The sequence below is a fragment of the Aquila chrysaetos genome, chromosome 9 (assembly GCF_900496995.4).
Source record: "Aquila chrysaetos chrysaetos chromosome 9, bAquChr1.4, whole genome shotgun sequence".
Taxonomy (NCBI): domain Eukaryota; kingdom Metazoa; phylum Chordata; class Aves; order Accipitriformes; family Accipitridae; genus Aquila; species Aquila chrysaetos.
The window spans coordinates 11,296,275-11,322,500 of record NC_044012.1 but is presented as its reverse complement, the minus strand read 5'-3'; the positions used below and the strand labels follow the sequence as shown (position 1 = coordinate 11,322,500).

General features: G+C 36.3%; 1 protein-coding gene across 1 annotated transcript in view; it reads right to left on the bottom strand.

The window, feature by feature from the left end:
- LOC115345659 (transcription initiation factor TFIID subunit 4-like) overlaps positions 1-26,226 on the bottom strand; it is a 151,797-nt gene that overhangs the window by 28,119 nt on the left and 97,452 nt on the right. The window contains exon 14 of the mRNA XM_030024824.2: positions 18,708-18,830. Within this exon, the coding sequence (XP_029880684.1) occupies positions 18,708-18,830 (123 nt within the window). The remainder of the gene's footprint in view (positions 1-18,707; positions 18,831-26,226) is intronic.

Below are 26,226 nucleotides of genomic sequence, written 5' to 3'. Positions count from 1 at the left end.
TCTGAGCCCCACAACCAGGCTACCCCACTTACTCATTTATGGAGAGCCAGCCATGTTTACCATGTTGTAGAAAACTTCTTACTACCACCCCAGAATCTTAACACAACACTATGAGAAGTTGAAAGGAAATCTGCTAAGTTGATAATGCCAAAGAATGACATTTCCAAAGCCTTCACCATTCTCTTTTCCAGTGTTGTGGTTAAATGGATAAACAGTAGGAATGGCAAAATGATGGTCTGTATCTGTAGGAAAAGGAATCAAAACACACCGCTTGATTTTCCTCCCTGTTAGCCACTCAAAGCCTTAATTTTTCAGTAAACTGAGGATGGAACAATGCATCTTAACAGGCTTTTAATATGCAGACAAACTATTAATCTTAGAAGGTATGATTCTGCCAAATTTTTAAGTCTGAAGTGCTTGCTTGAAGTATTTAAATAAATTGGCATTTTTTTTTCTACCTAAGACAGCTATAGTTAATGGGTCAAAACATAATTTGCCTCTCCTGTTTGAACTCTCAGACATTTGTACAAGTGTCACAATCATTCATGTGACACTTGTCTGCTTTATTATTCCATGCCAAAAATAAGTAAATGTTTACAAGATTTGTTTCTCTGAAGCATACAGAGAACGTGTAAGAAAAGGGAAAGGCATGAATAAGTGTACGCAGGGAAGCTTAATAGGATACCAAGACTGCTACTTCACAACACCACTTTTTTTCATCTAAGCTTCTCCTTCCTGTGTTCTTTAAATTGTCATTAAATTATTATGAAGATGTTTATGATCAACTCAGTTATGGTCAAGCGTGCATTGGCCTGTAAATTCAAACCTCCTGTCCTCCCATCAGCCATTCACTTCCTCACAGAGGAGCTTCATGACTGTAGGAACCAGAAATAGCCTGCGTATATGGGCACATGGACTCCTCCTCATCAGTTCTGAGAAAGAGTGAGTACGTATATGCGCTCTTTGATGGCAATCGCAGCGCAACTAAACAGCTTCTTTCTGTAATTCCTGTATTTTAATTTCACAGCTGCTCTTTACTGAGACTTACACATATAACCATTGCTAGAAAAGTACAGGAAAGTTAATAATTGTTAAAGGGTTACATGAAGATAATTGTTCTATTTCTTCTGAATTGCCAATACTGATTTTGCTGTGAGGGGGGATTACGGAAAGAAATGGAACACTAGAGACAGGAAAGTACTGTTACCAAAATAATCTAACAAATGCAAATACAGCTCACAGTATTAACAAAAGTGTCGAGTCTAAGACTATAGACAGATGTTAGCTTTGGATCCAGCTGTGCTGATCAAAGGCTTTATGCCCCCCAGCTGCTCCTCACTGCCCCCTGCTGAAGTTATTATCCTGAAGATCTGCCAGCAGAGTAGCTCGTATGAGTGCTCCCTAATTCACTCCAGGCAGTATCAGCCCATCGAGCCCATACCACCTATTTACATTATTTAGAAGAATCCAGTTGATTTTGTCTAAAGTGAGTGCACTTGCATGAACCATTTGACCGTCAGAAGTTCACAGTGGTGACCTCAGTAAGAAGTCACATGGATGGCAACTAGTGTAGTTGCTTGCACTATGATTGTCTTTCTGAAGCCCTAGCAAACAGTCACTGTAAAATACCATCTCGCCCAATAATATAAATAGAAAGCATTTTAAAAAAATCACTGAAGCAAATAAAGCAATGCCTAAAACCTGATTTTTTTTTTTTTTTTTTTGCAACAAACACACCCATGGAATTTTCCTACTGAACTACAGACAGGAGTTATAATAGCACTGACATTTGAAAACACCACCAACAGTAATGATATAGATCTCCCGTAACTTAAAATGTGCACAGCACCAAAAGCTTCACCTTTGTTCAAATAATGCCTGTAAGAGATCACTAGCAGTTAACAACTTAAACCACAAGCCAAAACATTGTTTAGTTTGGTGATTCTTGATTTTGAGTGAATAGATTATGCCTGACTCAACCTTCACACTGAAATGAGCTGAGATTTTTGTTAATAAAGACAAAACTAAATATACAAATCAGATAATATTTAGAGCTGCAGACTCCTTATCCAGACATGATATATTACCTTTCCAATCTGTCAAATGCATTGTAAAATAGGGCAGGGTTTTTTCATTTTAAATTTGCAGGAGAATTTTGGATCATCTACCACTTATTTTTGGAAGTGTATTTCAAGCCATACAACACACGTTTCCCAACCTTATCAAAAGGTGTCTACTGTTACGCTACACATGTTAAAACAGTTCTTTAAATACTAAATACTAATCGCAACCATATTTTCAATTGGATTTCAGCCTGCTCTGGTAACTTCTCTCTTGAGGTGACAAACTGGCAGTACCTGAATTCATTACAGCCTGATTAATTATGCTGCTTTCATACAAAGGGGAAAGAGACTTCAATCAGAAATGGTAACCTTAAACAGTACCTGTGCAGCAGTGTATCAGAATATCAATCCCAGATCCATGCACCTTTCATTTGCTTTGCGAATTCTTAGTAATTACTTCTCTCATCTATCACATACACCAGCTCAACTGCAACTGGTTGAGTAACTAAAGGAAGAGGTTCAGAACATTTTAGTTCTAGTTGACAGAATTTATACAAGTTAGCAGAAGATACTGAAAGTTGTGTCTTATGCTCTCCACTTGCTTACCACAACCTAACTCCACTATGCAATCAACCTTTTTCTCCCCCAACTAAACACTAAACACAGCAGGAGTTTGGGGAATAAATGGGGAAGAGAGGAGTAGAGTCAAACGTCAGAGACCTTTTTTTCTCATGCAGCTGAGGACTTGCCAAATTTTCATCTTATACCTCTTCAGAGGTGATTTCCTTATATTACCCAGAAACTGAGAACCACCTGGCTATTACCTTCTTCTAAAGCAGGCCTACCACCAGAACATACAGATGTCCCAAAACATTCCCATACCTAGAAAGCAGTACTGTTTTTGTTTTCTTTCTTTTCATGCTTGCTAACACGCAAAGGCAAATTAATACAAGACAAGAATCAGACATATCTGTCTAAAACACACACTGCATAATTAAACTGAGAATGAAAACAAATGAAAGGTGTATATATGTTCAAATAGTATTTATTGTTCCTTTACATAAAGGAACAAGGAACTTGGCAAATATTTCTTATGAATAAAGGCCCATCTTCACAAAAGTATGGCTTATGAATAGCAATGAACAAGATAAGAGCATATAAGATAAAGTCAACTACAGTAAGCCACAGACAGAAGCAGAGCCAGACTGACAATGGAAGAATTCCCATCCTACTGGGCTACAGAGCATTCTCTATACAATCATTTAATGCCAACACACATCAGCATTTATACTGAAAGAGACACTTTAGAGAAATATTTTTAAATGCAAAGTTTGGGATATCTCTTTTTTTATATGGATAATACTCAAAGCATATTTCTCTCTACAGACTTAGGTCTCTCGTGCTTAAAGTCTGTAACATGCCTGTGTGCTCTGCTGCTAACGGCGATTTAAAGAATTTGCTGTACCTACAGAATTGTGTTATGGAGATCCTAGAGGGTATGACTAAAACTTGTTGAAATTAAGTTCTAAGAAAATATATAAATGTAGGTGATTGGTTAGGGTTTGGTTAAAGTCAACAACAGGAGATGCTCCCAGGACTCTTTCTCACAGCCAATTGCCTCTAATAATAAATCCACAGGGTTGACTGTGGAATCAGGTGCTTCGGAGAAAAATAATAATGCAATAAAAATACTGCCAGACCAAGAGGCTTCTCTCTCTCATTTGAAGCCACCATTGTCCTGTACGAACAAAAATTGCAGGAAGATAGCTTAGACTGTCATGCTTAGGCAAAAGGAGCTGGCTCTACCTGCAAACAAAATGCAGTGACAAAGTATGACCCCTCTTGTTCTTCACCTAGGGCTGCCACTGCATTAGACTTATGCACCCAGGTTGCCACATCCCTCTTTTAACGAGGTGAAATAACGCTGCAGCTAATACACATCAAAAGAATTTACACTCTTAAAGTGTAAGTGGGAAAAGTATAGTACCAGCTTGCAAAAAACCCCCAAAACCCAAGAAATAAAACTTTAAAAGAGATTCTTTAATAAATAGTATTGTTTAAATACTTAAGGCAGCTCCTCCTGTAAACTCTCATCTTTATCCAATTTCTGTAGACAAAAATCTCATTTTTGTCACGGATAAGAGATTTAAAAACACAGAATAACAAGCAATCAGAAAACACTTTGTGAATTAATTAAAACAAGATGTGAAACTATATTATTCATTGAATTGCTAACACATTCTTCTAAGGAGAATGAAATATAAATACAATTTCAATGGGTTTATTTTAAATTATATGGCTGCCTTCATTTCAGTATTTTTCCTCAAAATTTAACCATGAAAAGAATACCTTTATATGTCTGAGCAACAGAGATGAAAAGACGTACTTAACATTTTATCAATCACTATTAACTTTCATATTAGTATATGTATTCGAAGATAAAAATACATGTGTTCCAAAGACATATAAGCCTGTCACAAATTAATCTTAAAAATTGCAGTAGAGAAGATATCTCCTTCAGAGTCTCTTTGATTTGGCTGGCTCAACCAATCTGCTATGGCCATTCAACCAGCTAAATAAATTTCTATAATGATTTCACCATTTTAGGCTGCCTATCTGCAAGTTCTTACTGTCAACATGAATTACTCTGTATGCTGCAATTCCCCCATCAATTGAGACAAAGTATGACTGTTGTAGTGTTCTGTTAACATGACATGCTTCTCATGTATCTGTATTCCAAATGTCAAGATGATACGGCAGAGCCAGCCAGAAGTGTTCTATTATCAGATCTAGAAGAACAATTTACACTAAAGGGTAGACTTAGAATAGGTAGGTAAAGCATTTTCTTTGATATGCAGTCTCTAGTTTGGTGTCAATTCTGAACAACTTCTCCATGTTATGGTGTCTTTCTATGCAACTGGAGTGTAAGCCGCTTAAGGAGGATTAATCTGACACAGCTTGATTTGTCTGTTTTACGTGATGCTCATTCTAACCAGACATAAGTCAGGTAGCTTTGTCTTGAGAGGGAGAGAGCAGAGAGGGTAGAAAAAGCTATTAATGGAGTTCTTGTGGTTTTGTTTTGTTTTTCTGGAGGAAAATTGTATCAGAAATTCAGTACAAATCAGAATTCTTCAGAAAAGAGCTACTTAGATATACCAACTGAATGCTGGAGATAAAAATATACCTCTGAAAGCCTTAAAAAAGTACGCAATTTTTGTTAAGTTTTATATGATTACATATTTAATTTAAAAAGCAATGACTCTCTATATATAGTCTAATGAAATAACTCGGAAGTAAGTTAGAGATGATACGGCCTTGTTAAAGAATTATTTTGAAATTAGAAGACTTAACGTTAAATTAATCATTTAAATAAGAAAAGCAAAAAATCTAATTTTGTAGAATCTGTAGTTGGAGAAACATTTTCACAAAAAGAAACACAGCTTTGCTATCTCCCATTCACACACTTAATACAATTTAATAAATTTACCACAGCAGTATGTAATACTTATATAGTAAGGGCAGAAATATAGAAAATAACGTGAAAAAGTAATTGGTCTTGATCACCACCAGGATAAATGGCTTAAAAGGCAATATATAACCTTCTAAAAGTTGTCTGAAGTGCAGAAAACCTTGTATCTCAGTAGAGCTAGTGTAAAAAATGCATTTGACTTCAGACCAACAAGGATTTACTGCTCAACATAGGCTGAACAAGCTGAATTATGGATTACATTACATTTTTTATACATGGCACTGTAGAAAAGAAACCCCAATAGGTCAAACTGACTTATTCATCACTATAGCTAAAATAAATACTGTGAATAACATCAACTAATGGGCCACAAACTAGATCTACACAGAGACATCTAAAGACACTTGGAATGTTGGAGTCTCCAGTACATATCAAGAATGTCAACTAAAAAGCATTAAAATGTTCATTAAGCATTCTTAACTTTCATTAATTGCTACAAACTGATCGGATGTCAAACTGAAATGCACAAAATACTATCTATAAATTTGATTACGTAGAGACAAGAGTCAACATAAACAGAGTTGACCCTAGCCTATTACTTTCAGACTTTACTCTGGACGCTCTTCGTTAAGAGTTTTCTAAAAGAATGTATTATTGCTTAAGTGATTTGGACACTGACAAATGCTCGAACCTGAAAATTATGGTCAAGGATGGAATCAGATCACCTGTTGTAATTCTTTTTGCCTTTAACCAAGAAAAGCCACAGAATATGTCCCATTACAGGTAAGTTCATCAAATGAATGAACATTTTGTAATCCTAAGAAATAACTAATTGAAGATTCAGACTCAAAGTACTTCTTGAAGTAAATGAAATAATTCTTCTTCTGGATTCTCAATCAAGAAATGAGACACTGATGTCAAGTATTTCCAAAGATGCAATTTTTATTTACAATTTTTTCAAACAGAGAAAACCTACTTTCTATTTTAATTTTACTCTTCTGGAAGCCCTTCCATATTGGTTCTATGTTATTTAAGGTGTATTATAAAATGACAAGAATACTTGAAACCTTGATTTGATTTTTTTCTAACATCACTGGCAATTATTACTACTTTGACTACCTGCATAGCTGACAACAATGCTAGGAACAGTACCTGCAGTTCTTCATTAGAGATTTGTTCTGTTACTTAGTAAGATAAAAGCTAATTCAATAGCAGCATAAAATTCATCCCATCTCATTGTAGCTACAGCTGAGGATAATAACTTTTGAAAAGAATTTTGTGGCAACGTTTTACCAAAAGGCAACAGACTTATGGTTGTCAATGTTGTCCCAGGGGGCGGGGGGGGGGGCGGGGGGAGGAGGGGAATGTTGTTGAGAAGACTGTAATTTGAAGCTCCATTAAAGGAGGGGAGAAAATGTACTGAACTTGCATTTTATGTTATTCATAAAGAATTACTTACGAGATGAGAAAATTAATTTTGGCTTTGGAGACAAGCACCAGCCATATTTGGCAGGTCCATCAATTTAGCTCACCTTCTGCTTTGTAAAGTTGTTTCTTAATTTTTAAAAAAATTGTAATAGCATAAAAATGAAAACAAATGAAAAGAAGAAAAAGAGGGATGAATGAAACCTTGCTAAAGAGAGAAATGCAGATGGCTTCTTTTATGGCTTGGGAAAAACGTATCACAGGACAGTGATATGGCCTAGGAAAAAAATGCCCTCTGCCAACACCTCCCCTATAGATAAAGCAGGCTGCAGTGCTGCTGTCTTTTTGATCAAGAGAAGAAATCCCACGCCAATGACTGTTTCCCCTGACAGACTGCTTGTCCTTTTTAATGTTACATGAGAGCACCAGCCTGAATTTCCCTCCCCTCAGAGCTAGTACCACTACCACTGATTAGAGATGCTGGTCTGCCTAGGGGTACTCACTTCTTTGGCCAAGGCTGTTTAACCTGTTGTGCTCCTTTTATTTCCTACCTTATCCTTTGGAGATAGAAACTTTGCCTTTTTTATGGATCTTACAGTATGCTCATTCTCCTAACAGAACTTCCTCTAAATTGTTCAGTAATTGGTCCATCATACAGAGGTTCAGCTCTTGTTATGCTCCTGGCTTTGCAAGAGACTGTCATGCTCAAAAATACTGGAGAAATCTCTCTTTTATTGATAATTACAGCATGGGCCAACACTATTTCCATGCTGCTAAGGCATGGAAATCACTATTTATGATATCTTCTACTTTCTCAAACACAGTTGCAGAAAATCTCATAATTCTCTTCATTTGCCTCCCCATACAACACTACTGTTCTTTATCCTTTTGTTTGCTGAGATAATTATTATACCAAGATTACCACAAACAGAATAACAAAAGCAACAGCAAAACTAGCAGTGGAAATAGGTCTACTGCACTGCCTCCTTCAGACAGCTAATCCACAGGCTCTGCTCAAAGCTCATCATAAAACCGAGAGGGTGGATTAGGGTAAGATTTCCCAAAGTGGTTCAATGGCCTAGAAGTCGAACTGTTAAGGACTTGGACTCTTAAATGACCTAGGGTTTCCATACACAATCTATATAATAGTTTAACTTGGTTTTAGTTAACGATGTGAAATATGTACATGTGGATTCACTCATGCTTGGAAAAGTGCCAATACAGAACTAACTTACCAGTTAGCAAAACTGCTCTGTCAAACTAACTCCAGATTCCCACAAAGTGGTACCAGTTTAAAAAGGTATAAAAATCATAATTTTATTCAAATCAATGTAACTTCACATAAACCAGAAAGTGAGCTTTTGCTCCAAAGACCAGAGGAAAAGGAGGGAAAACAGTTTGATTCATAAGTCATGGAGACACTCGTGATAATTTTATCACCACAGTGCCTCTAGACTGTAAAAAATTTCCTTAAGTTGTTCCCGTTTTTTAACTTGTCTGCTTTTCTTTTTGACTGCCTCCCCATTGTCTGTATTTAAAAAAAACAACAACAAAAAAACCCAACAACAACAAAACAAACAAAAAACCCCACCAAACCCCCAAAAACACCAGTGTAAAAAAAGCAAGACAAGGTCAGGGAGCTGTGATTTGCCGTACTGCATGATGCCCTTCCCTTCCTATTGCACCTCCCCTGCAGCAACTGGCTGCAAGCCTGTAACTTGAAGGCAAGCAGTAACTAAGTAACTAATAAATAAGGAGTATACCACTAAAGTAAACAGTACCCTAGCTATAATTAGCTAGCACAGACAAGCTGCTGGTGGTAGATGTCTCTCCGAGTTCCCTGAGGCCCTCTCCAGCCCAACACCCCCACAGAATCCCTTTAACCAGCATGCTCCTGTTTGACTCCAGGCAAAAGAAAAACAAAACCCCCTTTTTTCCTAGTCACTCACTAGAACAGAGTATGTAACAAAAGGAACACCAAGACGAAGATCCCACTATCAGATATTTTTACTATATTATTTCTTTGAAAGCGAAATACAGCCTGTAATATTCAAGACATATTGGGAAACTTCATAAACCTGCATTTAACACACACTGATAGTCCCGAAGACTTTGTGGTCAAATAACACGAGACTTTTCAAAAGCATGCAATATGCCAATTTCTAGAACGAAAACCCTGTTTTTACCACTGAAAAAAAAGAGAAATAAAGCATTTCCTACATCAGAATCAGTTACGGATTAGCAAACCAAAGTTCATGCAGTAAGAAACACAAGGAGATTGACAGGAACACTAACACACACAGCGATCCAACAAAAGCTTGTTGCATGTAATTAATGTTCTACACGAGGCACGTTACTAACTTCAAACAAACTAACCACTGTGCTTAAAGTTAAGCATGTGCACATGTCCTTGCAGGTTGTGAGCTCAAACGCTTAACTTCTTGTGAATGTGGCCAAACAGGACCCATTTTACTATCTCTCTTACAAAGAAAGGATGTGCAATACACACTGTTCATGTAAACTTGTAAACAGTTTTTAACAAAGCTGAAAGGCTACTTTCAGCTCAAAGTTTAAATACGAGAGCCACACCTTTGAATTTTACCACTGGCAAATTTCAGCCAGATTCTGAAAGAGGAACGTGGACAGTAGGAGATTGGTCAACATAGGTGGAAGAAGTGTGAACATTCATTTCCAAATTAAACAAGTGTTTGCTCAAACTACTCTTACAATACAGAATAGATCATAGGGACTAAAAATACATCATGTTCATTGAACAGCAAAGTTCATCACAAATTTGCCTGCACCACAAACTGCTGATACTGTGTCATTTCGTAACAACATCAGTTAGGAAACCTGTAGTAGGGACCTGACTCTAAAATTTGTGTACATATACATATGAATAATATGCACATGTGAAATACTCCCAAAACTGATAAAGAAACCATTCAGACTTACAATACAATCTTGGAAGACATATATGGTAAAAGGAAACCATGAAAGGCCTGTCTTCATTCCTCTTTTCTTACACAGTGAGCTTTTTTTTTTTTTTTGATTCTAACTACTTAAAACGAAGGGATAATTTTTTACTACACATTATAAGACAGCAAGTTCTGAATGAAATGTTTCTCTGTCAGGCTTTTTTTTTTTTTTTTTAATTCAAGAACCTCTCCTATCAGCAGAATATTGTAAGGCAACATTCAACTGTAGCATAATGCATAGTGGTGGCAAGATCCATTTAAGGAGCATCAATACAGAGCTCCTGCAAAACTTTAGAAAGCTTGTACAGGTAACTTCACATTTTCAAGAAAGAGGAGCTTGTCTGGTTATTCCAAAATGTTTTCTCCATATCTTACATTATGAAATGTAAAAGAGACTCCCAGACAGATTTAATTACCCTGTCAGAAGAGGTTCTCTGAAATAGTCCAGACTTAACAGAAGCAAGGTTTAGATACTTTGTTTGGGAGGGGGACTCGGACAACGGTTTGGTTCTACAATTTACATCAGGTAAAATAACAAAAAGTTCTGTTCAGCACATCTAGGTAAGGTGTTTACATTAGAAGCTAGCAACAGGACTCCCTTGAAGTTCAAGCCTGTTTGCCTAAAGGCTCAGGGTAAACTAAAATGTTAAATTACTGTTACCCTAATTGTCACTCCCTCTATGACCAGTGTTACTTGACTTCCTGTAAAGAATCAGGCTGGAAATATCTATGAATGGGCATCCTAATAAATTTCAAGTTCTTTAGACTTTTTCAAAGCCTTAGCTTCAGTAAAGGATTTAAGGCAAAAAGAAAAAAAAAATTACTCCACAAAATTTATCTGGCATTGAATGGGATGGAAGGGAGAAGATAATTAATCTACTTGATTCGTCTGACTGTTCTGTAGGAGTATCAATTAAAAGGGAAACTTTGCTACTTTAAGATACAGGTCTAAATCTTTCCATGTATATGTTGAAAAGTTGCACCTTGGAAATTTTCTGGTCAAGTTTTAAAAATTATTTTCACTGACATCTAAAAATGTCATAGCACCTTGGGCCTTACCTTCTGAAGTCAATGGAGAGACTCAAGTCAATTTTGACAAACCCTCAGCTAGACCCTTTCAGACTTTCTTTCTCTTAGTCTTATCAGTTTTATTTAGCCAGAAGAAAGAAAAATTCTGGAATTATACGTGTCAGAAAAACAAAGGCTGCAAAATATAGTTTATCCTTCAGCATCTGGAAATCCAGAAGACAAATGGAAAAGGCAATTGAAAATACAGAAAAACCCAACCCCAAACCAACCCCCAAACAAAAAACAAAAAGCAGGCTCACATACCCTCCGTCCCCACAAATCTTCAAGGTAGCTGCCTTTTTCAAGAAGATAAAACAATACTCTTTCACAGTAACAGCAGCAGACCTCTATAGGGATTGACAAATAATGGATGAACTATTAACTACTCAAAAGTCGTTTTGCCAAGTTCTCATTTTCCATGCTAATAAGTTGCACACACTATATTTATAAAATATCCATAAATAAAAAGACTGTATTTAATATTACCACACTGATAAAGTTATTTTATTTTTTTAAAATGCAATCTTTTTTTTTCTTTTTTAACCGAGGAGGAGGATTTTAATTTAAAAAAAAACCAAAAAACCACTCCAGTAAAAAACCTTTGAAAAGCAGGGAAAGAAATGCTGTAATGGTCTCCTCCTGTGTGCTAGATCAACATCATGCAGTCAGGTGGGATCAACTACCATTTCCATCTCCAAATGAAGTAAAAATCAAATTTTTCTTGACCAATAAGGAAAAATGATTAATATCATTAAACCTCTGTCAGAATATTTTGTGTTACATAGATCAAAGGAATACACACAGTATGCAAACCTGTTCTACTAGTAAAAAAAAATGTTTTTGCTGGCACAGAGCCACTTTCTATTTTCTTGCATTGCTGCCTGGGTTTTTCCTCCTGTCAACTGAGATCCATGCAAAATTGTTCTACTGCCTCCTGACTCACTGTCTGTATTCCTGCCTGTTTGTAACAGACACAGAAGTGTACTTCTATACATTCACTCCAAATTAGAATTATTAATCATCAATTTAAACACAGCACTATCCATCATCTTTAATGCCTTCCTACTTTTTACTAACTCTGTATAATCCATTAGAGTAATGTTTACAAATCTTGTTCCACAAAATAAAACCAGAATTCTAAAAAAATAAAATGTGTTCATCATGGGCTAAAACATAGTTTTAAATTAAATTTTTTAAAATGGAAATTCATCATTGGGGCAATTAATTTTTAAGTTGAAATCTCATTTATTTAAGAATGAGAAAAATAGTTGCAATTATTAATTAGGAGAACGTCTATATAGTCTTTTAAAAGACCGGTTTTCAAATAGATATTAACACATTTCTTGTGAATTATTTTAATATTTATTTGACCTTTGAAAACAACAAGTAAAACAAGCCAGAGAAGCTGAAGCTAAACTTGAGATTTTCAAAGACTCATAAAGTACTATGCATGTAATTCTATAAAAAAATTGTTAAGGACAGACTTCGTAATTTTCTTCTGTCTCCTTGAAAATTCAAACCCATATATTTAACTGATAGTTTTAGGATACCTCAAATGAAATCACAACTGTCAGCAGCAGTGACATCCTACACCAAAACAGGTCTGAGAGAACCACTGCATTCTATCACATCAGTGATACATGGAGCAAAGAGTGCTTGAAAAGGCAATGATACAATAAATCATAAAAATTTCTCCTGTTCTGCTGTTAGTCTACAGGTTTAAAAGCACAAAAAGCAAGCTTTAACTTCTTGGACCATAAACACTTGCAAAAGATGTTCTGGTCTATTGTATCTGCTTTCATATAACTCAAGCTTAACAAGTGTAAAGGATCTTTAGATTCCAGTGCTTTCTAAACATAACTTGACCACTTAAAACAAAAAGTAAGTTATCAAGAGCCAAGTATACAGTACAAAGACCAAGCTGAGACTTGAGTTGTAGAACAAGTCATTCCAAGGATCTTTGAAAGTGGTTGCCATAAAATTACTTTAGTTCCAAGAAGGAGAGGGAATCGCCTAAAGATTTGCTCAGAGCATGGCAATCCCACTGACAGGTGTTTTTCCCCAAAATAAAATACCTATTCATCGGTTCTAATTCTTTCAGATCTGTCAGAAGCAGTTATGCCTCACAGTTATGTTGGCTGATTCGTGAACTTCTAAACCTGCATGATATTCATTGAGTAGACACTTTGGAGAGAACCCAACGCACAACCCTTCTGTAACAAAGACTTCTGCAAGACACACTATACATATCTTTTTGTTTAAAAGGGCAAGAAAGGAAGGAAATAAGGCCAGGTTTTCCAAGAGACAGCTCTGTCATACTTCTTCATCATGTCTGACCCATTCCAAAGAGAAAATTACCTAGTATCCTGATTTCTTCTTAATATTGTTATAATACTAACAACGGATTTGAGGAATAATTGCAGGGTTGATGAAATGTCTATGGATAACCCAAACATGAAGTGAGAATGCCAGCTGTAATGTGTGCGAACACAATAATCATGTTCAATCCTGGATAACTAAAAAGAGACCGTAGGCAAAAGTACTTCTTTCCAACTATGTCACAGTACCCAAGTGCCTCCCAAACAATCATGACTTCATCCTTACATTTCCACTTAGAAATTAGGAATTACTAGTAGTACAAAAGTCTGACAGAGAGGAATATTAAGTAACTTTTCTGTGTCTGCATTTGGAAGTCTCTGGTATAACACAGATTTCCATGTCTCAAATCAGAATCTTAATCATGTTTTATACAAAACCTTAACATGAAAACAGCTTTAAAATGCTCAAATTATACCATCTGAAAGATTAATTTAATTAAAAAAAATGTGGTGCCTTGTACCCGAAATACATTTCACAATCACCTTAGTAATTAGCTTTTCTCTACACAAAACATCACTGTTCTAACTGTAGTTGGGTTGGGACTTTCCAGGTCTACAAGAACATTACTTTTCTTGGAATATACTGGATGAGAAAAGACACAAAGTATCAGATCTCCCTTGGAGCGCTAGCCCAACATGCCCTCCTGCAAATTTTGAAAGATGGTGTTTGGGATAGTTTGCTGAATATTCTTAAGATGACTACTCTTCCACTATGCGAGAAAGAGGGTTTTTTTCTTATCCCTAAAATGACTGTCTTCAATAAGTGGTGATTCACTGAACTAGCCCTGAAGCTGCCTTTGGAAGCTCAGTATTCAAAAACCATCTGTGCCAGCAAGTACCAGGAGAGGGCTTTCACTTGATATTTAAACAAATTATACCCTCAGATATTTCAAACATATACTCTATATTTATGTATTTTGGGATACTAGCCATAGGTCTTGATGAAAAGCCAAATTATTTCATTATTATTATTCTTAAATACAGAAAAATACTTGCATTTAACCTCTACACTTTAATTCCATAGTAAAAAATGAGGGACTTTGAAATAAGCAAATTCTGCATTCATGCCACCTTAGCACTACTCAAATATTTAACTTGTAAAGCTACCTGACCTAGTCTTGTGATGGTTAATGCTTTTCTTAAAGCTTTAACTCTTACAATTACATGAAAATATCTATCTATAAACAAAACCGATTTTTAATCCTAATTCTTAAAAGCCTTACAATTCAAGAAAAGCTTGAAAATATGAACTGAATAGATTCAAAATCCATAAGGTAAACAAAAGCAACTCAAAAATTTATTATTTTTATTCTGACATTAGAGGTGCTTAAGGATACTAACTAAAGAGCTTAAATGGTTGCTGTCTTCCCTTTCCTGTGTATGTCATCCACTGCCCTACCTTTGCCATCCACTGCTGTGTACCAGCATCGGCATTAACAGGACCCACACAGCAAATTAAAATTAGGCAGTACTGCTGCTAAATGCATAACATGGTTCAGGATTGTTAGATACCTAACTTGATAATCACGCATTAAATTCCAAAAAAGCAGTAGAATTTAAAGATATTTTCCAATAATTTTATCTAGTATCATCAAATAAATTAAAAAACCTACAAAATTCTGCAAATGCAGTATTTTTAACTCTGCAAGGCAGAGAAGCTGAATTCTTCCAAAGGTATCTCATTTCTCTTTACCCCTTCTCTTTCACTCTTGATCTAAACTGCATTATAATAATAAGCAGGCTGAATTACTAATGAGCTGCCGGCTGCTACAGAGGAAGCTGTGTTTCTAGCAGATTATCTAAAATACGGGAAGACAAGAAAGGTACTAAAAAGAAAGTGAATGAAGAGCAGGTGATCTCAAGTTTGCTGTCTGCCTTGTTGTAAGTTTCTTTTCCAGTGCTCACTGGGCTCTAGGCCAAACTACTTCAGCAAGCTAAGCAGAAACTATTCAATTCTTATTGTTGTTAGGTTAGTTTTCTGCCAATTTATCAAATGGAAACGGTTAGCACAGGGTACAGCAAGAGCCAGAGCCAATGAAAGGGAAGGGGCAGGAATGCACTACTAGGGATTGGGATAGAGATCACAGTCAGATTAGCTCAGGCTACTGTGTAATCACAGTCTGAAACTAGTTACACATTTGGTGGCAGTGTTATTTGAGGACATCTAGCCCCTGCTCATCCACTTTTCTATAAAAACTTTTCCCATTTTTTTGAAAGGAACTTTTTATATGGCTGCATGGAGAAGCAAATCAAAGAACATAGATGATGTAAAAATAACCTCACTCCCAAACTGCTAATTTTCCATCTCCCCAAGCAATCAAAAAACCCAGCCGTACTAGTACAAAAGAGGCAAATGATGGGCCTGACCTTGATAACTTAAGTTAATCCTGCCATCTGAAAAAAAAAAAAAAAAAAAAAAAAATCTATATATCTATGGCTTGAAAACAAGCAAAGAAGTCCGAATGAGCCCTGGCAATGTGAGACAGAGAACAAGTTTAAAGAAAACACTCTTGAACAAAGTGCTGGTGGAGAAATACTTGCAGTTACGAGCACAAACTTTTTCACATTTATAAAAGCCGTGTAAGAGCTGTTTCTCAGTATACAACAAACAGTACAGAGAAACACTAAGCTTTTCCACCAACTTTTTCTCTCAAGCAAAATAACCGTCACTACTGCCTAAACTGACCTCCTGCTCAGATCAAAAGGGTATTATTAAAAAGATTCAATTTCCAAAGAGAAATTGTGAGCTAGCATTTCTGTTGAACCAAGAAGTTGGACTGCAATCCAACACTTCCCATTGAAAAAAAGAGCCAATGCAACTAAGTAAAATATCAAACGACAGATAGTTCAGAAAAGGAAAAAATGTAACATGAAGGGGTGGGATGATTTGTAAATGGTATCTCTTTGAATCAGCAAACACACAGTGTCTCAGCTGCAACAAAAGCATTACACATGTATGTCAAAAAGGTTTAATGATCAGACCAACAACTTTAAGGACAAAACCTGGATGTTTTGACAAAAAAAAAAAAAAAAAAAAAAAAAAAAAAGGGCAGGCCAAGAAAGCTCTTGCCAAGTCAGACCTTGCAAACAGAGATTATCAGTAGCAAGACTTAAGAAGCTTAGAAATTGCTTAGAGAAATCAGAGGGTCGTAGACATAGTGGAAGTCAGACACCTGAAAGTGGAACTGGGCTAAGTGGATGTCTGTAAAACAGGACACGGTCTTATTACATTTTTCTATGTTGTTTATCGTCTCCAGAAATCCAAAGAAGAGAAATCAGATAGTCTTAGACAAACAGTGCAAATTTTCAGTACCTTTTCAGAGTGAAACATTTTTGAGGAGTTGAGTTTATTTCTGCATAGCAGCCCTAATAAGTAGCTCAGAAGAATAACAGAAAGAGGGAGTTTCTAGCAGCCAACTTGCATGACACAGCTTCTACAGTACTTTAGATCCTATCCCCAGAAAAGACACTGAATACTCCAGATACAGTATCCAAGTCCTTGAAATCAGCTTGCAGCCAGGCACCAATGTCAGTCGGCCAGGATGGTTAGAAGTTAGGAGGAGAGGGATGGGAACAATCCAGTCTGAACTGGCAAGACAGCCACACAATTCATGACTCCAGGAAATCCACGTATCGGCAAAAACTTCAAGGATAATTTGTCAATTGAGTAACATATTGGGGCTAAGGGAGCAATAAAAGGAAGCAAAAATCTCCAGAAGTCTTTGGAATTTGCAACAGACCTTTATCTTTCTTTGAAGCACTGTACCAGGAGAATAAGGAGCTTCTAGAGAGAAGGGGAAGCTGTTCGCCATAACCCATTCAGGCATATAGCTCTGAATAAAATGTTTCACTGAAGGTGACCACAATTTGGTTCATCAAATTATAAAAGCTTAAAAAAGGATCATTTTTTTTAAAAGGGGCAATAGACAAAAATTAAATTCGGATACTTAGGAGAAAATATTCCTTTGGTCAAGTAAAGACAAGCGGGCAATGTACATTTGTTAAATTCTGAAGGGATCCATGTATTATTAGAAGGTTCAGATTATTTTTAAATTAATTTTGCGTGAAAGCCAAAGCTATCGCTATCCAGTTGAACTTCTAATGAAAGCTTCTTTTGGCCTGTTGTTGCGGGATTTCTTACAGGAGCATATGGAGGAGAACAGAATTCTTTACCGAATGTAAGACAAGGAGGGAGACTGAAAGGAAGGGAACGTAACAGGACAACATAAAGCCTGAGAAGCTCCCTCAGTCTGAAACTAATTTGACCAGAAAACAGGAGCACCTCCTACATATCTGAAGTCACAAGTCAACTTTAGAACATAAACAAGATCTACTTCTATTCCTAGCTCCGCTAATTCCTTAGCACTAATCTTAGCACATGAAAAGAGAGAGAAGTCAGATAAAAACTATCCAAAATGGGAAACAAAAAGGCCTTTGGAAATGCCTGGCATTTAGACAGTCAAATGTCTGAGCCAAAACTGTTAGTCAGTTATTCAAAACAAAATGTTTGCATTTTCCTCACAACAGACATATAACACGGAGAATTACTTTTGACTCCTATTGTGTAGGCATATTTAGCAGAAACAAAAGAAGCCCAACTATAGCTGTACTAAACAACACAGTACGCTTTACAGAGTTATCCAAGGTAATGCAACCATGTTACCCTACCTCTCCACCTTGGTTAATATGTATCACGCTTTTGATGATTTTGCATTCCATTGTGTAGTATAGCTATTTCTCCATTTAAGATAACAGGAGAATCATGCTAACGAATCTGATTCAACTTCTAGAGCACAGTATTCTTATTAAAATTACATACAATTTAGCATGATTACAAACTCATCTTTGCAGTTGCATGGGACAACCAGCCATTCTGTAAAAAGTTTTGACACATATTTGTCACAAAACCACACTTACTGGTATTACTACAAACTCTTGGTCCAAACTGTAAGCAAGACTACAGTTACGTTTTTCCGCATATTTCTTCATGCCCTACTCTTTTTTCTGTCTTCCTTTGGATTATGAAGAGGAGAAAACAAGCATAAAGGCAGTGAACAGTTTAAGGGACAAACCTATACTTGACTTTCAACTTATTTTTAAAATATCCTTTCATTATCTGTTGAAAGTTAACACTTGAAAATACAACTAAGAGATGTCATTTTAACTGTGGCAAGATAAACTGGACCCGCAGTCTTTCTAATTTAGTAATTTGCATCACCTTTTCCAAGTTACACAGTTCAGTGAAAATAGCGGCATACAGCATCTCTAGTTATTCCTACTAGGTTTTGAAATAATAATTTCTCTTATTCTGTGTATAGACATATACCTCTCCTCCTATGGTAAGCAGTCCAGGTGAATCAAGCTTCCGTTTCTTCCGGGGACCAATAGCTGCCAATGCAGTTAGATTGGCATCCCTCTGCCTCATTTGTGCAAGTTCTTGCTGCTGCATCTATTAGAGAAAGAAAAAACTCTTTAGTTTTTATTCTGCTGTCATTTCAAAAAGTTATTCTCAGACTTGTGAGCATGAGGTAAAAGTCACACATGAGCAATCTCTAAGTACTTTGCTGTTCCTAGAAATACCATTTTAGCAGCTCAAGCATGCAGCCTTGCAGTAGAGTAACAATGAAGATATGGAAGTTCTCTTGACTTTTGACAGGATTTCTGCTTCCAAATAACTCAACTGTTTTTGAAAACTCCATCCTTATCCTTGAAAAATGCCTTAGCCAGTAAGTACTATATACTAACTACACATCTCCAGTTTAAGATTGATATGAAGAGTATAAATACCAATTCAAATCCTCAAAAAACCATCTCAAACGTTTTCTTTCATTGCAGATTTACTTGGAGTATTTAAAATATACTTGATATTTGCTTCCGTATCTAAACTAATAAAACACCCCTATCTAAACATTAGCAGAAGTTAATGCTGACACAAAAACCCTACAAAATGAATTTACAACTGCTTTCTGGGATTAGAATTTAGGTAACAACACATTTGACCAGTTTGAGGCTAAGCAGCCAACCTGCCAGTTGCATTACATAACAACATAGCATGCTACAGAAAATAAGAGAAAATACTCTGGCCACCCCATGATGAAGAGGTAAGATTGCATATTCATTATAAACTGTATAATCCTTTAGAGAGTTAATGATAAGAGACAAATTCCCATGAACAATATTACTTTAATAAATACTCTGATCATCAATACTACACAAGAATAGTTGATTAGGTAATGCAGCATATGATTTTAATTAGATAAAAGCATTCATAGCTCTTAGTAATCATTAATTTCAAAACTTTGGGTTTGCAAAATCCTTCAATAAATTCAGAGGAGGTGTTTGTTTTCTAATCTCATTGATGTCATACTTGTTCCCACCTCAACAGAAATGCACAGAACACTACCTCAAGAAATCCAGTAGTGGTAATAAAAACATTGTATGATACAGGCACAATTCTTCATTAAAATAAAACTGAACTGACAAGTGTAGATAGAAGCGTCTCAGCCATTACTTACATGTGAGCTGCAAAGACAGGCACGGCCTGAACTATCTTGGCCAATGTTGAAAGGAAAGAAGGTTTAAACAAAAAAGTACCAATGTATGGTATCTTTTTTCCATTCAGTTCTGCCTAGAAAAGCAGGTCCACTTCATACATCCTATTTAGTGCATTTTTTCACGTTTATTCATTTAGCAATGCGACATTATTTTCACGTTCTTCAGAGAAAGCAAATTCAGTACATTTAGAGTTTGAAAAGCCATTTTTCACATTTTTATGCTATATATTTTGGAACTTCAGTTATTATCATAACTTCAGTATAACATTATCTACAAATATACATCTCATTTATCTACAGGATAAAAGAATTTCCTAAATACAAAAAAGAAATGTGGAAAAATATCTAAATAATAGTGCAAAGGTCTATACATACTTCTCTTTGCCAATTCATATTAGGTTTTTAGCTCAAATATCTTTGGCTCTCTTCCAGATTAAATGCCAGTTAGACAGACCTGCCCGCTTACCCTTTCAAGGTAGATAGCAACAGTGGTGAGCTCTAATCATTTACAAAGGTCATGATCGGAAGCTAGCCCGTAAGCAGTCATTTAAAATTCAATTGATCCCTATTTGTAGTCAGGGAAAGAAAATGGACATTTCAGCTGTATTGTAATTATGAGGCTTCAAGGCAACTGTAAATAGATGTGCAAATCCAGATACTGGCAAATACCTTAGAGAAGAAATTATTACTATAGTATAACATATATCCAGGAAAGGTTGAAGATAAAACTGCATATAAAAAAAGATCAATCATCTTTTTGCTAATTTGCCATGCTTGCCAGCCTATAAGGGTTATCACAATTATCAGAAGTCTGATGAATATTTAAGCAAGGGCCAACTGGCTTACAGTGATCTCAGACGAAGTTGTAAAGTGGATGGCTTCACAGAATAAGAAATTTTGCACTAGAGTAGGTATTTGTTTCCTGGGAGGTACAGGTCAGAAATATAGTCTAGTAGGTAACTGGTATCATGCAAAGGTTATTATATGATCATCTTATCCAGAGTCACCATTTTCAGACCAACAGTACGCTAATACTGACTTGGCTCTTTGTACTACCTGTACTGCGATACACAGCGATCGTTTCAACACGTAATATAAGCACACAGTGCCTCTGAAAAGTTGTTCTAAGAACTGTAATTTAGTATTGTTTTATTTTTGCACGTGCAAATTGTAAAACAAAACATGCCATTTCTCTAAATTCCACATAGTGGGGGACAAATCCTACCCTCACTTCGAAACCTGCAAAGTGTCTGGTGCTGTTTTGTGAAGAAAACATGGAATAGATTAAAGAGTCTGCGGAAGAGTTTGTACTCGTTTATTCATCAGGTTCTTTGTCCTTTCTTTTTGATTTAGGGAGAAGAGCTATAGTTCTTTATATCACATACTAATTTTTGACAAATGTGTTGGCCTAGCACTGATTGTCCACACAAATGCACGAGATTTTCAACTACCTGTAATTTAGCACATGACAGGAAACCTGGCTCAGCGGACCGAGCCAAAGGAGCTGGGCTCTGTTCTACTGACACTGGGTGAATACCAGCAAGACCTTTCCCTTCACTTCCCCGTAGCTCTCACCCCGCTTCACCCAGCTTGTCTATTGAGGCTATAAGGTCTCCAGACATGGATCCTCCTCTACTACATGCCTTACTTATGATCTAGCCCCAGTGGGACTAACAGATACTGCTTTAACACAAATAAGGAATATGCTGCCAGGTACAGAAACTCCAAACAAAACCAGAATACAATTTCTGACATTGGTTTTACAGCACACACCTTGGCATACAATAGGAATGAACAACCTTCTTATGTAAACCTTAATGAATGTTGGTCAAAAAATATCAAATACATCAAACACACATGCATCATCAGTAAGGTCACGGTATCCTTATGTTTTATAAAATAAGAGCTGAAATGCTGAAATACTTGATGGATACTATGTTGCACAAATTCTCATCAATCTTTTAAAAATTAATTCAGTGATTATTTTTTTTTCCCAAAGCTCATCTGAAGGCAGAGTATCATAAAATTACATTTTAAAATAATCAAAAGAATAATGATCCTCATACTGATTACCAACAGAAGCCTTCATCTTGCAGTGGTTAATGTACTTCAGGTGGCTTAAGGGAACATCTCTGCACCCTCACTATTAACTATCAATTTGCTTACAATAAAACATCTTTGTAGTTTATGGATACTTACTAGTGAGACATTTGACAAGATTCCTGGATGTTATTTAACATCCCAGAGCAGACTAACCACCATTGTTGGCTTCTTCATACCCCCAATTCCAACTTTCTCTTCTTTCCATCTCAAAGTCACATACTTCTGTTTTTTCATAACCGACATCAGATTATCTGTGTCAGTCTCTTTCCTACTCATCATCTGACTCTTTATCAAAAATACTATCCTCAATCGTAATCTTTGGGGTTAAAAAAAAAAAAAAAAAAGCGGTATCTTGGCTTCAGTTAAAAAGAAGGGGACACTACCTTTCATGAAGACATTTACACACGCAATGTGACTGCTAACATCTGATTCAACAGGAGCTTTTCAAAATTAATGCCATGGAAATATGAGCTATTTTTAACAGTCATAAAACCTGATATGGTTATTGCAGGTATCTTGCAAGAAGTTTAGGAATAGCCAAACAGTTTTGTGGGAGTTGTGTAATTAACGTAGATTTAATTACTCTAATTTGGTGCGAACAGAGATTACTTTTAAAACATACCTCTTGTACAACCAGATGCCAAACGCATGACCCTGACCAGTGGAGGCTCTTCTCCCCAGCATACTCTGGAACTGTATTCTCTACGTCAAGTAGAAATGACTTTGCAACTAGCTCTGCGTACATAGTTCCAAAGTAATCACCCTCTGAATTCTCAGTGCTAAGAATAGCGTGAATTAAATGTAGCCATCTTCAATGTTCTGAAATTACTTAAAAGTACCTGTGAAACTAAAGCTACTTCAGCTTGTTACTGTACGTGATCAGTTATGTTTTAAAGTTGCAAAGGAGCCTATTACTACAATATAGTTTATCTTCTAACTAAGCCAGTTAATAATTTCTGGATATTTAAACAAATGAAGCACCTGTTAATATCTATACATCCTGATAAAATAAATAAATTTCCTGTTAATTAACATGATTTAGCAGAAATGAATCTAACTTACTACATCAACCAACAAGATGCAACCGTTTGATAATTGCATTCATTCACACTCTCATTTTCCTATTGGACTGCTGATGCAGTATCATTCTTCAACTTGCCTTCATCACAATTAATATGGATATGTTTATCAATAGCATATTAAAAATTTTTGCCCTCTGGGAAGGAAGCAATACTTCATTCAGAACCACACTAATCAACAACAATTAACTTTTTTGAAAGTCAAAATATTTATCTAAAACACAAATATTCCAATATATTATTCAAGAAAAAATGCTTACAAATGAGATGCTGCTCCTGGCTCCTTATCTGATCCCAATTTATTTCTAGCATGCCATTTACTTACTGAGACATATTTCATTACTTAATGACAACTTGAAGAGATCCCTTTGATGAAAAGTCCAGTATAAGAATTAAGCACCAATATTATTTCACACAATGAAATTTTCTTCTTTGTGATGGTGACATAACATTACAACTACAAAAAGAACACTACTTCACTACTTTATTAGTAAAGCTAACAACAGAGGTTCTAAAATTTTAGTTGTTTTCCTTAGATCATTATTTGCTATGATACTTTTAGGTATTTCAGAAAGAAGTGCCACAAGCCATATGCCACAAGGAAGACAGCCATATGTCTATCTGAAGTATCAACATTAGAACTTAAAATCTGGATTTAGTAATTTCCAAAACGAAGAACGCACTTATTCATGGCATGCTTTGTAAATAATTTTGCAAGAGAAACCAAGCATTTACTTTAAGCCTTTTTCACTTTAAGCCTTTTCTGCACTACAAGTCGTCATGAGAACAGTCACTGAGATACTAATAAATAAATATATGGTGTGATCATATGCTCAGTGAATTTTTTTTCTTCTTAGATTTCTACTTCCACTGGCAGTTGTGGCAGTCCACACAACTGGAAGAAACCACCTGTTTCACAAATTAGTATGGTTTCATTTTCAAGATTTCTTTAAGAACTAAATCTCCCATCCATTACTCTAACTAGTATTTTAATAACCACAGAGAACAGTGAAGATTATTATCCACTTTTTTACAAGATCAACTAATCCAAGAGTGCATTCAAGGAAGTTATGGCTAGAGGAATAAATTCTATGGATTTGTTCAAGGTATGAATTTGGTCTGGAAAGACAACTGTAAAACAAATGCTGGATACTTGGTATGAACACCTGCAGATCTCAAGCCAAACACCTTCTCCAATCCAGAAAATTAAATGGCCTAGCAGTGGCTGTAACCTGTACTGTTAACAGAGGATTATTTTTCTTCAGTGAGCACAAGTGTGTTAACGTCAGCTATGCAAACATCCCTGTGAATCTCGCCTGCTCACCTGAATCCACAGGAAAAGGGATGTCAAACAGCTAGTGAGGCACTGCACTACTCAACAGAGACAGGAGCTGTTCAAAACCAAAAAGCATCTTGAAAGGAAGGTGAAATGTGCTCCAAATGGAGGGCAAAACCTAACCAAACTGAAATTAGCTTTGTTTAAAGCAGAGATGTAGATGAAATACGAGCCTGAGCCGTAGCTGCTAAGGACTGCACTAAGAAATTTCCTTCAATATGATCAGAAAGTAAGAGGATGACTGGGACTCTAACAATTCAAGTCTACATAGAAGTACCTTTAAAAATAAAAGGGAGAAGAGGGAGTGGCATCACATAAGAGAGAGAAAGGTCAAAGAGGTGTTTTTCTACCTACAGGCAGAAATCAGGGATAATTTTAGGCCTGGAAGGAAAATAACTTGGTGACAGAGAGACAGAGATGACTGTGAAGATAAAGAAGAAAGAGCTTGAGGAAGTAGTCAAGTATGTTTAAATACTGTCAATATAGGATTTGATAAGGGAATAGAAGCTGAGTTGTAAAAGTTTCTGTAGTCACAGAGCCAACTCAGCCCACAAAGAACTAGATTTTGGCTACTTACAATTCCCAACATAGTTCAGAAATACCACCTAAGAAGAAGAAAAGAGGACAGAGAAGAGGCTAACAGCACAACAGAAGCTATAAATATCGACAGACTGTAAACCGCAATCAAGAATGAAGACAGCCAGGAATGAACACCAAACAGGAAACTGGCAACGGAGAGTGCTAGATGGCAGAAATGTTTGATGAAAGCAAGATCATATAAACAATGATTTAAGCATTGATTTCTATCCGACAGGCATCAATGAAGATCCCTCCTAATTCTGTTTGCGATGGATGGTTTAATTCCTGGTAACAGGGTCATATGCTGGGAGAAGCTTGTCTTAATTGATGGTTCTGCAACATATATCTATCAGTCTCAGACAGTGATTACACCCCTTGGAAAAACATCTTTTTTGCTGAGGAGAGCCTGAAATGTGGAGCCATTACACATGTCCTAAGATGTCCACAACAGAAGGTGCAATTAAAAAATGAAACTCATTAAAAATGCTGGCAGTAACCTCAACAAGTCCAGGACAATGATCAAGAAGGATCGGTACATCAGTGAACTTCAGTGAGACAGTCTTGAAAAACAGATAATGTCTGCAGAATGCCCATGCTGTGCTCCCGCCTCTCTTTTGTACTACCGAAGTCCCTAAAGCTCAGCAGAACTCCTACAGCAATAGCATGCTGGTCCAAAGTACCTAAAGTTTAGAAGTGGCCCTGCAACAATGCAATACCAGAGAAGTCTTACATGTGTAATAGCAAATCATACACAGAACACATTCTGTGAGACTTCTAACCATCACGGCTCTGCCAAATTACATATAATTTTCTTCAGTACAAAGCTGGAATGCTACTTCTCCACAAGAGCTGTCCCACAACTCAGTAGGAGTTCCAATCATCACTTGCTATGGCTGCACATCTATTTGAAGCAGATCAAGATTTTACTTTACTGAAAAAGGTGTGCGTGTGTTGGGTATTTTTCTTCTTCCCCCCTTTCCCCCCCCCCCCCCTTTCCCACACACTTTTAACAACAGTTGAAAATTACTGCATAGTGTTTGAAAAAAAATCACCCTGGGCAAAGACTAAGCTGGGAACATTTCAGCCCCCAAGATGAATGTTTCTCAAAATAATGAGCATCTGAATACAGTTCTGGAACCTTAACGGGGGTAGTTTTGATCAAGTGTCTTTCCTACAATAGACATTTGTGTTTAT